The 13,458-nt window shown below is 40.7% G+C and overlaps 1 protein-coding gene across 1 annotated transcript; it reads right to left on the bottom strand.

The window, feature by feature from the left end:
• Nucleotides 1-3,003: 3,003 nt before the first annotated feature.
• LOC136440714 (cytochrome P450 2U1-like) lies at nucleotides 3,004-10,621 on the bottom strand. Its single transcript, XM_066436812.1, has 7 exons — nucleotides 10,352-10,621; nucleotides 9,390-9,582; nucleotides 7,408-7,952; nucleotides 6,562-6,726; nucleotides 4,929-5,045; nucleotides 4,416-4,557; nucleotides 3,004-3,222 (listed from the first exon to the last, which is right to left on the bottom strand). Exons 1-7 carry the CDS (start codon nucleotides 10,511-10,513, stop codon nucleotides 3,041-3,043), a joined length of 1,506 nt encoding a protein of 501 aa, XP_066292909.1. The 5' UTR covers nucleotides 10,514-10,621; the 3' UTR covers nucleotides 3,004-3,040.
• Between the last annotated feature and the right edge of the window lie 2,837 nt (nucleotides 10,622-13,458).

Here is a 13,458-nt window from a genome sequence, read left to right as displayed (position 1 = left end):
GACGAGGAATATGCAAAATAATAGCCTTTATCGTAATGTTTATTCGAATTTATTGCTGATACATGTATCTATTCCGATCTTCACCTACGTCGTGCTGGCAGATAGGCAAACACGCCTCGGAAACCATTTCATTGACGGGTGCAAAATTTAGATGGCATTGTCTTACCGGGTATTTACTGTAATGCTTATAGCTTGGCCGTGTAGCAATTTAGGACGCTGTATTGGCTACATCTAGTTATGTTTAGTCTTCAGTAGAGAGTTACAAAATCAAGTAAATGAAGAAAAGTTTGAATGAAAGAGTTCAGCGACCTCAAATGCTAGACAAGGCCAAACGTTAATGGTGTGCAAGTAATTGCTGAAATTTGAAACGTATTATCATTCTTTTGTGCTTAAGTGCTGCACGTCATATTTGGCATAAAACTCGTATGTCCACAATAAACCCCAAAGTACCTTAAAACCTCATGAAGCTACATGTACTTTGTGCTGGGTAGGTGGAGGAGATTTTGATCAACAAATCTGAAGAAAGATTTTCAGGACATATCAAATACTGCAGGGAGTATATCCTCTAGCTAAGACCAATAATCTACGAAGTCCACCTGAAGAAATATCAACTTTTGGGTGAAGGTCAACCCAACAAGTGTTTTGCAGGCAAATATCAAGCCTGGAAGAACCTGTAGTTCTAGTACGTCATCAAAATGGCGTGGTTAGCCGGCCAGCGAGCGATGAAGTGCCACAAATTCGGCCTTTGTAGAGGTCAGTGTGTAATCTAACCTATCATATAAGTTAGCAAAACATCTCAGGATCATCTGAAGTAAAATATTGTCGTGTTTTTTTCGAGATATGCGGACCGCAGTTGTAGAAAGTATACATCACACATAAAAGGTATCCTGGTATACAACTGAGCTTCCTATATGTAGACTTTGTTGAAAAGCATGACGATCATGCTAGGCTTAAGTAAAATTCAGATGATTCTTTCCTTAGATACTCAGGTCAGGTAAGGTCGCACACTGCACTCCGAAACATCCATTAATGGATTTTAACTACAACTCGCAAAATCAGGTTAACGTAACGTTAGGAGATATATAACAAAATTCAAACCCGGACTTTTTTTCTGATTTGGCGGAAGACTCATAGATTCTACCAAAAATAAATTGCACACACACAAAAAAGCTTCCCACACTGTCTAGGAATCTAATCAGAAAAAAAACATAACAATATTAAAACTTAGTTCATATTGAAGTATATACTCTACTCCAGAAGTTGATGTTTGAAAAAGAAATCGTTTTCCTAGCCCCCCTAATTCTCTAATAAAATGCAAAGGGAAGGAATATGCCTCTGTGGGTAATACGTGTCAAGTGATTTCGTTGTACCGGTGCTGTCACTTTCTCATGTTTGAGAGCATAGTAGTGCGCCACACTGAGGCGTTGTGATCGTATGGTCTGGATAATATACCCATTTGAAAAAAAAGGGGCGTGTTTTTAGGCTACACCAAGTAATTTTTATGGATGACGTTCGTGCGCACATTGATTTTGGTCTATTCCCAGAAAAAAAAAAAAAAAAAAATTCCGCTTCCTTACACTATGACCAAAGAGTTCCCTTTCGATAAAATATATTTCTGCAGGCCTGCAAAATCAATGGGATATAGAAAAGACAACAACTGCCGTTCAACTTACCTGATTTATTCAAATTATTGCTGTTTTCAAGATGAATAAAATAATTCTTAATTGTTACACCGTGTTCTCTCATTAAATTTGTGTCCTAACATGTGTCGTTAACTATTATATTTCAAATCTAGGCATCTTGTTTTTTTTCGGCCCTTCCTTTTTTTTTCGCGCTCTCGCATTAGATTTAGGGTCTCCAAATGAAGTCATCCATAAAAAATACTTGGTGTAGCCTTATTTAGAAAAACTAAATAAAAAAGACAGCGTCGTTGAGAGACAAAGGTCACTGCACTTCTTCCGTATCTAAACTTTTAAAAACATGACTACTTAAAAAACAAAGATAAGTGAGGTGACCTCAAACTGGGCTATGCCTACTAAATTATAGATGAAGGTGTAGAAGTGAAGTCAACAAATTAGAAAGAACAATGCGAATTGTTATTGTTTTATGTTAAACGCAAAATCATGTTTGACAAAAAACACATTTTCTAATGTGTCGATAACGATAAGGCTTGTTCTTCATAGCTAGGGAGATTTAGGCTTTTAAACTCTAAAAATCCTTATCAACTGGTCGAATTGGTACGGGATAAAAAACAACTCGTTACTAGGTCTGTTACAATGAGGACAATATAAAGAAAGGGTACAAATGCTTTACACACGAAGAGAGTTGTACCATTTTGTCTGACAGGGGAGACGTATTTCGTTCTAGAGAAAATCAGAGAGACACCTTAGGACAAGATTCAAGCTTGTAGGATAAATATACCTTATTGCAAATTCTGGAATAACTGAACAGCAACAGAATAAATTCCACAATAATGGTGATGGCATGGTGACGTGGAAACAATCGGTAGCGAAGAACATTGTAGAAATGTCTTGACACGAAATTTCCACAGCATAGGAATTAAGCACTACAATCGTATTTTTCAATATTTACCACTGCTAGTTTCTAAAGGTTTAAATTTTTACTCATCTTGTCAATCCCCTGTACCTGACATTATCTGGGTATTGCACTTGTATGTGTGATCCTGGCAATCACCCAAAGCCTGTACGTGTCCGCGTGTACGTTCATGGCCCTGGCTTAAATAGAACATTCAATTAAGGTTAAAACTTGAAATCGTATTGAAATTCGAACCACCTTACAATATTTACAGAAGGAAGAATAGAACTTTAACATAGTGTAGTACATTAAGCTATTTGGCAGGGGCACTTACGGCTCCAAAGTTTTGCAAAGGCTTTGCGAAAGTTTTTTTTTTTTTTTGGAAAACCAATAATTTTTAGTACGGGCAGTTTAACTGATAAAAAAAACTGAAAACTTATATTTTGAAGAAAATTGTAGGTAGAATAAAGTAATGACCGGTAGGTTAAGGAGTAGTACTCATGGTCTAGTTTCTAGGTATCGCCACAAGTTTGAAAGGCACAGGAGAATGTGTGCCTCCAAACACCCCCTCTTCAGACGGTACTGGTGCGCCCTCTGGCAGCTTGAAGCTAAAGCGCTGCAGCAGAGATGTGAAGAACAGGAAGAGTTCAATCCTGGCCAGCTGCTCTCCCAGGCAAACACGACGGCCTGCAATGATGAAAGAACCATCAGGTTTTTTTTTTTTTTAATACAAAATACATACGTACGTGGTGGTTATATTTCCGGGGTGACCTCATCACCGTGAACATTCTTGTCCTGTCTTCTGTCCTCTTACCCCTATGTTTCAATCTTCTCCCTCCCGCGAATCAAGTCCCCGCGAACATTTTCTTTTACAGTAATCAGTGTTTGAAGAAGCCGTCAAAATCTTGTACTCTTTTTATCGTTCTAATCTTGTAATTCTATAAGATTATTGTTGCAATTGTTCATGACTTTCTTATTTCCCCTTTTAATTGTATGGTTGCTTTAATGTAGATTGTGTTACATGTAACATGTCTAAAGTGCGCAATTGAGCGTCTTCTGCTGTGTTAAGGACGCTGCTATGTATTTTAGAGTTCAATGATCGAATAAATAAACTTATGATATAGAAAAACGAGGAGTGAATGCCAGTAAAATCTTTAGCAAGCTGTACAAAATGTGTTTGTTTGTTTGCTTCTTTGTTAGTTCCAAAATTTCTTTGCCTTTACGTAACCAGGATACCTGGGTTCGTTCAACTTGCAGAAGGCAACTTGCTATTTATTATCACGCATGCGCTATGCAGAGGTCTGCACTATCTTGTCTTGTCTTGTCTTGTCTTGTCGAGATACTAGACAAAACCCCGCGTGGGGCATAGTGTCTAGGACTTATGGTCAGAGGCCTTACCCAAGTGTGGCCGGTGGTGGTGGTGCACGCCGTCAACAAGAATAAAAAAAGTGGTGCAAAAAAATAACGAACAAAATAGTGCTGTACATTGCCACACTAGGTATAGGCTCCTCCCCTTACAGCTGGGTGAAGCCGGGGTAACCATAATACTTGGCCACCCCAGCTTTAAAGCTATCTGTAGTCTTGGTTTCGATAAGGTGTTGCGGAAGTGCATTCCATTCTATGACTGTTTTGGGGAAAAAGCTACCTCGGTATGTTTCTGTCTTACAGGCGACTGTGGCAAAACGTTGCTGGTGTCCTCTGGTTATGTTAGTATTTCTTGTGAGGATATTGTGGATGGGGATAGCAATAAGGTTATTGACAGCCTTGTACATAAGTGAAAGGCGGGCAACTTGTCTGCGCTGTTGAAGGGTGGGCCAACCGAGGGTTTGCAGAGTGTGTGTATCAAAGTGCTATGCAAAGTTCGCAACGTAAAAGCTTACCGATGGAAAACGAAATAACTTCTTCCCTCTTCACGAACTTCCCACGGTCGTCAAGGAAACGGGTGGGGGCGAAGTTGTGAGGGTCCTTCCATAGCTGTGGGTCGTGGTGAACCTGCCAGATGTTGGCCTCTACTACGGTGCCCTGTAAAAAAATAAAATTTCGACGTGAGAAAACAATGCAATGACTCTGGTTACACCAAGTGGCAAATATCAGGATAATCTTTAAAGTGTTTATTTAAGTTTACATTAATGAAGAATCGGCTTGCTTAACTGTCTATCCAGTGAAATTCGTACATATTTATAATAAAGAGCCATATTGTAAACTAAACAGATTACATACGGAATGAGCTCGAGTTGACCGGCCAGGGAGTACAGTGTGCGTCCTAGCGATACTGTACTCCCAGGCTGATTTAAACTCCTCTGGCATGTTATCTGTCTATTTGGGCAACTTTTACCGTTATTCCAGGGACCTATTGAGTCTCGTAGAGACTAAATCTTGAAGTCTACGCGTACCTTGGGAATGTTGTACCCCCTGAATGTTATGTCGTTACTTGTGCCGTGCGGTACTGCAAATGGAGCGATGGTCGCCAGCCGGACCACCTCGGTAAGGGTTGCCTCTGTGTACGGCATCTACGGCAAGAAAAAACTGACATATAATAGGAGTCACGTGTCCGTAATAAGGTTACTGAAAAAGTGAATGATTTCATTCTGAGAAATGCCGTAGCGACTGCAAACATTTTTTAGTAAGTTGACATTTACATTAAAGTGTATTGGATTGTGAAGTTTAATTGAATTATTATTGTTTCAAACGGACTGAATGACCTACTATACATTTAGGTATTTGTTTCAACTCGAATTTCGACCTTAGGCCACACCATCTTAATGATATCGTTGACATCAGTAGGCACATAGGTTTTCGCCTGTTCAAAGAAAAATCACCTCGAGCTCCTCCGAGGCTCCATGAAACTCCAACTCATAATAATGCAAAAGTCCGGAATTGTGCCGGCTTGTCGTAAAACTCGTTATGCACTACCACAAACTACGTCAGCATCATAGTTCACAAGAAAACTGGTGGATAATTGTGGATTGGTATGCCATCACGTTGGCTAGGGATATGTTACTTTAGCACAGTTGTACGAGAGACTCTGGGCGGCCAGCGAGTATCGCCCAGACAATTTCAAACACGACCTATCCACAGTGGCTCTCACCCTTTTTTTTTCCAACGATGGAAGACATGGGAGAGGAGTAGAGGCATTGGTATGGAGGTCTCAAAGTTATGATGAACAAGACAACCTACAAGTACCTCCTACAAATAAAGACGTGTTTTTTTGGTTTGATACATTGTGTTCTGTGGTTCAATTCGCAATACCAGCTTTGTAGTCTTATGGTTTAATAGCATTTTTCTGTAGGATTTTTCTCTTTTTCGCCCGCGCTCCTTGCTAAAGTGCATCACCTCTGTGTCCTGTATATTCTTATGATGATTAAAGGTGCCCTAAGCGATTTCAGGGGGTAAAACTTGAAATTTTCTGAAGAAAACAATTCTGTTTGGTGAAGTTGAAATTTATAGTTACTTCCCCATATAAGCACATCTGCATCATTATTTCATACTTTGGGCGTTTAAAAATAGCACAGAAGCAAGCCACAAAAGGAGTATTTTATTTATTGGGTCCCCCCAAAAATCAGCCCAGAATCCAGCTGTAACCGTTTTCTGTCGACAATTTTCGGTAACTTCCGGCCGCGTGACGTCACAATGCCAAAGCACATTGAGCCATGACCACGTGATTATTTCTTCGGAACCGTTCGGGACTTATCGGTCAGAATCGTGCATGTTCGGAAGATTTGAAATGATGGCTGGCCTCCAAGTGCTCTGATTTTTAATGAGTTCCCACCACTCAACGACATTGCATTTTTGCTCCATGATGGTCGATATGCGATGGGATAGTGTTATCTAAACTTACTATGGATAGAAAACAGAAAAAGATTGATTTTGAATATGTGACTTTCAGTACCCTAATATTGCTTAGGGCACCTTTAATAAAAAAAATGAATTATTGAGTGCGGTGTGCCTTAGAATTTTCAGACTTCAATATATATTTTCACAGGCGGTTGTGGGGCTAGTGTTATTTTATAACCACCTAGGACGTACCTGAGTGCGGTGCGCCATGGAGGGGTCCTGGTTCTGCCCGATGACGCTGTCTATCTCCTGCCGTACCCTGTCCTGGATGTCCGGGTGGAGGATCATGTACAGCAGGGCCCAGCGGAGGGTGGTAGAAGTGGTCTCTGTACCGGCCATGAAAAGGTCCATCACAACCTGAACAAGAAAATTAATAAACAGTTATAATACCGTTGAAGAGGTTCATCAGTCACGTGTGATAACAAGTTACAAGAATATTTATCAATCGGTGACTTGAAAAGGTAACGTGTGTCGACTGTACATCTTACTCACGGAGTGTCCTAGTCTCGCGAGAACACGAGGAGGCGGGGAAGGCAGGAAGATCTACACAAGTCTCGTCCTAGTCTCGTTTTCTCGCGAGACTAGGTAGTCTCGTTTTCTCGCGAGACTAGGACACTCCGTGATCAAGATGTACAGTCCACATCAAAAATTTGGAGGTGCGTATCAAGTCACTGATTGATGAATATTCTTGTAACAGTTATAATAACAGTGAAATGTCTAGAGATTTTTCAATGTCTTGTTTTTATGAATTTAATAATATTTCAACTTGTCCGGATAACGAGATATCAAAACCGGACGTTCAGCTTCAGTACTGTAGAAAACCGTCAGGAGACCTATTATTGAACTTGACTTTTGTTTTTCCCTCCTCAGACCTACCTACTAAATATCATAAAAATGTATCCATGGTTTTCCGGTTTATACTTTTTATAAGCAAACATGTACAGACATATACACAGAAAAACGGCAGCCAAAACATTAACAGCTTGGTGAAGGTAGTGCAATATAACATGAAGTTGCAAAGACTTGTGTTCTACTCACCAAGATGTTCTGCAGTTCCGTAAATGTCGAGTTCTCGTCTTCCTGCTTCCGTCGTTTCTCCAGGAGAAAGGCGTCAATGAAGTCCCGGATGTCGTTCGGGTCAAAGGTCGCCTCGTGTTCTCGGATCTGCTCCAGAATGTGACTGCCGATGTGATACTGCCCCTTTGTTACCTTTAGAAAACTTTGGTTCACGACAGGGACGTAGCGAAGAATGGGGATGAATGTCGGTATACGTAGCAGAGCACTTCTAGGGGTCGAGAAAAAACGGTCGATAGCCTCAATCAGTTTCATGAATTTCGGGTCGTCGTATTCGTAGCGAGAGCCAAACACAATTGAGCAAATCACGTTTGAGACCGTAACCTGCATCATGTTTGAAATGCAAAAGCTCTGGTTTCCTTTCTTTGATATTTCGTCCGCGAGAGCCCTCGTTTCTTCCAAAATTTTCCCTTCCAAGCTCCTCTTCCCGACGCCGAAGTCCCGCAGACTCATCAAGGTGAACTTACGGTGCTCCTTCCACGTCGGGCCGTACGGCTCCGATATGACACCTGATGGATTTGAAAATCAACCAAGGAAGTTTTCATTTGATTTTCTATTATTTTTGGAACATAATATACACAGTACATATCTGTTAGTTGAAAGAATATAGGCATGGCACATATACATGTTTCGTTGGAATAAAACAGTTACCGTGATTTTTTCTCTCAATTTTGACAGGTTCTGAACTATATGTCAACACTCACCAAACATTTTTTAACCGGGAATGGAATAAAAATAGAATAAAAAATGAAAAAAAATCCTAATTGAGAGAAAAAAATCAGGGCAACTGTTTTTTTCAAACGAAACATGCATATGTGCCATGGCTATATACTTTTTAAGGCGTACCCTATTTCATGACGTTAGCCTCTGTAGTCAGTGTGTCAAATTGTTATATTTAGTTAATTACAGCCTTATTTGCATGACATTCAGTTTTTTTCCTCCTGACTTTGCATGTGACATATCATAGAAATATGCACATGAAGTGCGTCATCATTTTCAAAAGCGCCCATGATTTGTAAAATCCACATATTAAAGATTAAAAATAAGGCACCAAGTTAATTAGATTTCACTTATACATGAACAACTTGACAGTTCGAGCAGTGGCATGGAGTTACATTAGTGGCTCAATGTTCATCAGCAACACTGTTAAACAGTACAGTTAAAACTGGTTGTATTAACACTCAGTGTGGTAGAGCAGTTTAAATGATCGAGGAATAAAGAAGTGTTCATGTTTCTTGAAGTTACTCCTTGTCTGTTCCCTGTAGCGGCCTTCACGACGGAGGTTGTAGTGATTGACCTGAGGTGTGGCGATGAACTCATTAAGTGGAGAGCAACTGTCCCGGAGTAAGTTGCTCAATATTCACAGCGTAGCATCACCACCTCTGCTGGACAGTAAAGACAGAGAGTCCACAGGGATTCCGATGAGTCTCAGAGAGCGTTTCTGAACAGCTTTAAGCATGTCGGAGAGATATTTCGGTAGTCCTCCCCACACAGGGCTGTCGTACTCCAGGAGAGGACGTACGAATGTCAGATAAATCTGAATAAGAACATCAACAGGGAGTCCAGCCTTCTTATCCGCGGCAGGCTAGTATACACGTGGGCGTGAGTTTTTCAACATGAAATGAACGTGCACATCCCATGTAAGGTTTGTAGTGATGTGTACTCCAAGGAGTTTGTAAGACGTATCCCTCTGAATCATGTGGCCAGCTATAGTTGGGTTGGGAGGGACAGGAATGTTTGCCTCTTTTTTGCACTTATAACCATGTCCATTGTCTTTTTCCCGTTCACACCGAGAGAATGGGCCCCTATCTCTCCAATGATTAACGAGAGCAGATAAAACAACCGATACAAGAAAGGTCAAAATATAAGGTGTGAGGTCTACGAACTCTTGTTTTCTATGTATTACATATACTGTAAATGAAAATAAGAAATCATATGTAACGCACCTTTAGTCTTGTTAGTCCCCAAGATGGGGTAAAACATAGGCCTGGGTCTGCTGGAGAAGGTATCGGCGTTCTTCACGAAGGCTTCCCGGATGACATCGTAACTACCCAGGGAAACCACCAGATACGGGCCGCGGTAGTAGGAGATGATGTCTCCGTACTTCGGGATCCAGTCAGTGACAACTAGTCGCTCTGTCTGTAGGCACACAGGAAGTGGTTATAAGTTTCATTACTCCAAAGTAAACTTGTGAACAGTACTACTTTTTGTCCAGACGTATTTTGATGAAACAACATGGATTGATGTTTATATCTCAGGGGCGTATGACATTACCCACAGTTTTATGGAACTCATGATGAGGAATCTTGTTTTTATAACCTGTATTAAGAAATGTCCATGCCAACCCAAATTACCCACGTATCAAAAATCATAAAACTTCATTCAGGATTTCGAAAGCTGTCAGGTTAAGAACTTAAAGAAAAAGAAACAACTTAATGACCATAAGCTCTAAAGAGAGCCGCCAGAAAGTGCGGAATGTTACCTCAGGTTCCCACCCTGGCAACCATCCACCCACCCACGCAACCACTAAACACATACAGTCACACACACACACACACACACACGCACACACACACACACACACGCACACACACACACACACAGTCACACACACACACACACACAAACACACACACACACACACACACATACATACATACAAACACACGCATATACACTCACAAAGACACACATACACATAAAATCGCACAACCATACACACACACACACATACAAAAGTGCACACACACACACATACACACATATAAACGTACACACACACATATATACATACAATCACACACGCACACATAGATACGGAAACACACGCGCACATACACACACACGGTGACACACACATACACATACACAAAGAGTCAGTGATTACGAGAAAAATACTTTGCCTGACCTTTGCAAAGGTAACACCAAGCAGTGGCCAGCCCCATGGTCCCGGGGGCAAGTTTTGGGGACGCTGCATGGTGTAGACAGCCAAGAGGCACCAAACTGCCGCAACCAAAACCCCCAACAGACTCCATGAATTCCACAAGTCGTCCAAGCAATCTATTCTCATCTTGAATACGGCTGACGGTCCCTCGTAAGTACGACAAGTTTGACAAACTGAAAAGGTACGCCACACCCAGGGAAACAATATGGCGTCTTCTGTGACCCTGACATGAGTTTTAACTCACACACGGATGACTGCTTTGACCGATAGCACGATAAACTCTGACCCTGTGACTTAGAAGAATACATCCATTGTTAAAACTGTATGGCTGGGCGATTTCACTTTATGGCCAAAAGAGTTTCGATAATACCTTCTTGAATGTTCCAAAACTATGTAAGGTCCTCATTTTACTTGTTTTTCAGTTAAAGGTAGTTGTTATTGTCTTTGGCAATAAGTTTGATGTTTTGGTAGCGTTTGCGTGTAATGCTGATTGCACGAGTGTAACAGTGGTTGCGGTGTTGCAGCATACTTCCGTTATCAGCATAATATACATGAATTCATCATCAATTTACAAAGTGACATATGTTGCAAATATCCTTCTTCAGGAAGACATTATACAATTCCGTATAAATTTTCCAAAGATTTGCGTAATCCATTTTTAATGCTATTAACCTTTATCTATCATGCATGAGTCACCTGCATGGATATGCAATCATTCACCACAGTGTGTCTTCCTTATCATGCAATTTTAGCTATTTTTGCATTATTAAAATCCATAGTTGTTTGTATTGAAGCAAGTTACATATCATTATCAACGTCCCGTCATTTATAAGAACTGAAACATTCAAACAAATACATACATATATGCATACAAACGCTACCAAAAATAACCTTCTCCGCGAATGCAGTGAAGTTACTTTTGTAGGTGACTTTGAAACTTAACCAAACATTTGCCCGGTTTAGACACCTTTTTTTTCCAAGTGCACTCGGTGTCAAGGGAAATTTCATGGGAAATAATGCCCTTTAAAAATGACTCAAATTCGTAGGGATGAAAATTCGGCATTCATTGGTTCTGGTAACCCACAATCACAGCCACATAAATTCGATGCTTTATCTTCAACTAGGAAACCCATGCTATATGGAGAAATAGCGTGAATGTTTAATTATCTGCCAATATCAGTTCTTGAAATATCTGAGGTAATTCGAAACCTGCCCAGTGGGAAAGCGTGTGGATCTGATGGAATCAGTAACGAGTACATAAAGTATACAGGACCTGAATAATGTATTCCCCATGTCATCATTGTTTTCAGCTACGCTTGTACATAACTTTATTTCGAATATTCTGCTACACTGATACTACTATAGTCCCGGTTGTTAAAATATGGCAACAGTTATAGTAATGATAATTATAGGCCGATTGCAATTGTATCGGTACTATCCAAGGTTTTGGACGCTATCTAACTGAACAGATTCGAACCCATATTCAAACGTCTCCTTATTAATTTGGTGGACATATGCACGGACTTGACATCTCTGTATTTACTTTGGACTTCTACCGGAGTCTCGAATCGCCAGTCTTTGCTTATTTCTTGGACGCCTCCCAGTTTTTCAATAGGGTAAGCCATTGGCTTTATTTTCAAAAGCTCAATGAAAGACACGTTCCTGTGTATCTTGTCTGATATCTGGTATCAAAACCAAACAATGAGTATAAGATGAACAATGTTTTGTCCTTTTGTTTTTATGCATCAAACGGTGTAGAGCAAGGGAGTTTGTGGTGTATCAAGTCCTTCTTTACATGATTAATGATCACAAGTTGAAATTCCCTTTCAATGTTCTATTGTTTGGATGACGACCTATATGCGAGGACTCTTATATACGAGGACACCATATGGACAGGCTAGGATTATTGGGTTAACATGTGGGCAGTCCTTTCATCAATGGCGCTTCAAAACATATTAACTGAGAACTGTGACATAGAGAGGTTAACCAATTGATGCATAAATTATGTAAAAATGCTATGACTCCAAAGTTTTAAATGACGGTAATTTGATACTTGCATTCGGAAGTTAAATGACAGCAAGTATTCAATCAAAAACACAGCTTTCAAGCACATCTTTTATACTAGTTAGGGTATGGGATCGCCGACCACTAGTATGTATATGTTGAATGTTAAAAATGGAGAGCCCCAAATTCCGGCCCGGTCTTGAATGTTATGATAGGTGTCATCCCCCGACACCAGATAACGGTATTAGTCAGAACCCAGGGAGTATAGAGCCCTGATTTGGGGAAGGTCCGGTGTCAGTTACCCGGGAATTGGACAGGGACAAAGGCCAAGGCAGGGTCCTCTGTCCTGTCAAGTTGAATAAAATGTAGTGTCAAGAGATCTTTGCTGGTCACCTGATGCTGAAAGTAACCTATGATTCGTAAGAATCGTAATATAGAACTTACGATGTCCTGTTCGCAAGATGAAACCCTTGTACGATATCAAATGGATGGTTAAAACAGGTCTTCGAATGTCGCCAGTACACCCCATATTAGCCTCACACCGCTACAGGTATTGCCTTACCGTGTCCTTAAGTTCGTTATTAACGTAACACTCGTTAGCGCGTCCGTGACTGTTAAAGTCTGCAGTACGCTCAGGTAAGTCAGGGTTAACGTTTGCCATTTTTGCTCCATCGGTGGGATCTCATCAAAACTTCTAACAAAAATAGTTTCATTGAAAGAGTTGTGATAATTATCTGTCTGTGGAGAACTGCCACTGGGGAAACGTATAGGAGGCAGGGAAAGGGGGCCGGGGGGTGGGGGGCGGCAGATTTGACCGCCATTGTACGGTTCACCGGTTGTACAAAAATGACACACCTGTCTGGTACACAGGTAAAAGCTGTGGTTAGATATATATCACACTTAGATGTTGCGTATTATTTATACACAGCCCAGGAGAAGTTTCGGCTAGAAACGGGTGGTATTGTAAAGTGCTGTAGGTTTCAGCTAAAATTTTAGTCGACGTCATCAAGTTCGGCCTATTCATATTTCAGTTAAAGATGGCGCCTAAGGCCATAAGAAAGCCACAC

The sequence above is a fragment of the Branchiostoma lanceolatum genome, chromosome 8, assembly GCF_035083965.1.
Source record: "Branchiostoma lanceolatum isolate klBraLanc5 chromosome 8, klBraLanc5.hap2, whole genome shotgun sequence".
NCBI classification, from domain to species: Eukaryota; Metazoa; Chordata; class Leptocardii; order Amphioxiformes; family Branchiostomatidae; genus Branchiostoma; species Branchiostoma lanceolatum.
The sequence above is the reverse complement of the archived record's forward strand: the minus strand, read 5'-3'. Positions and strand labels throughout refer to the sequence as shown.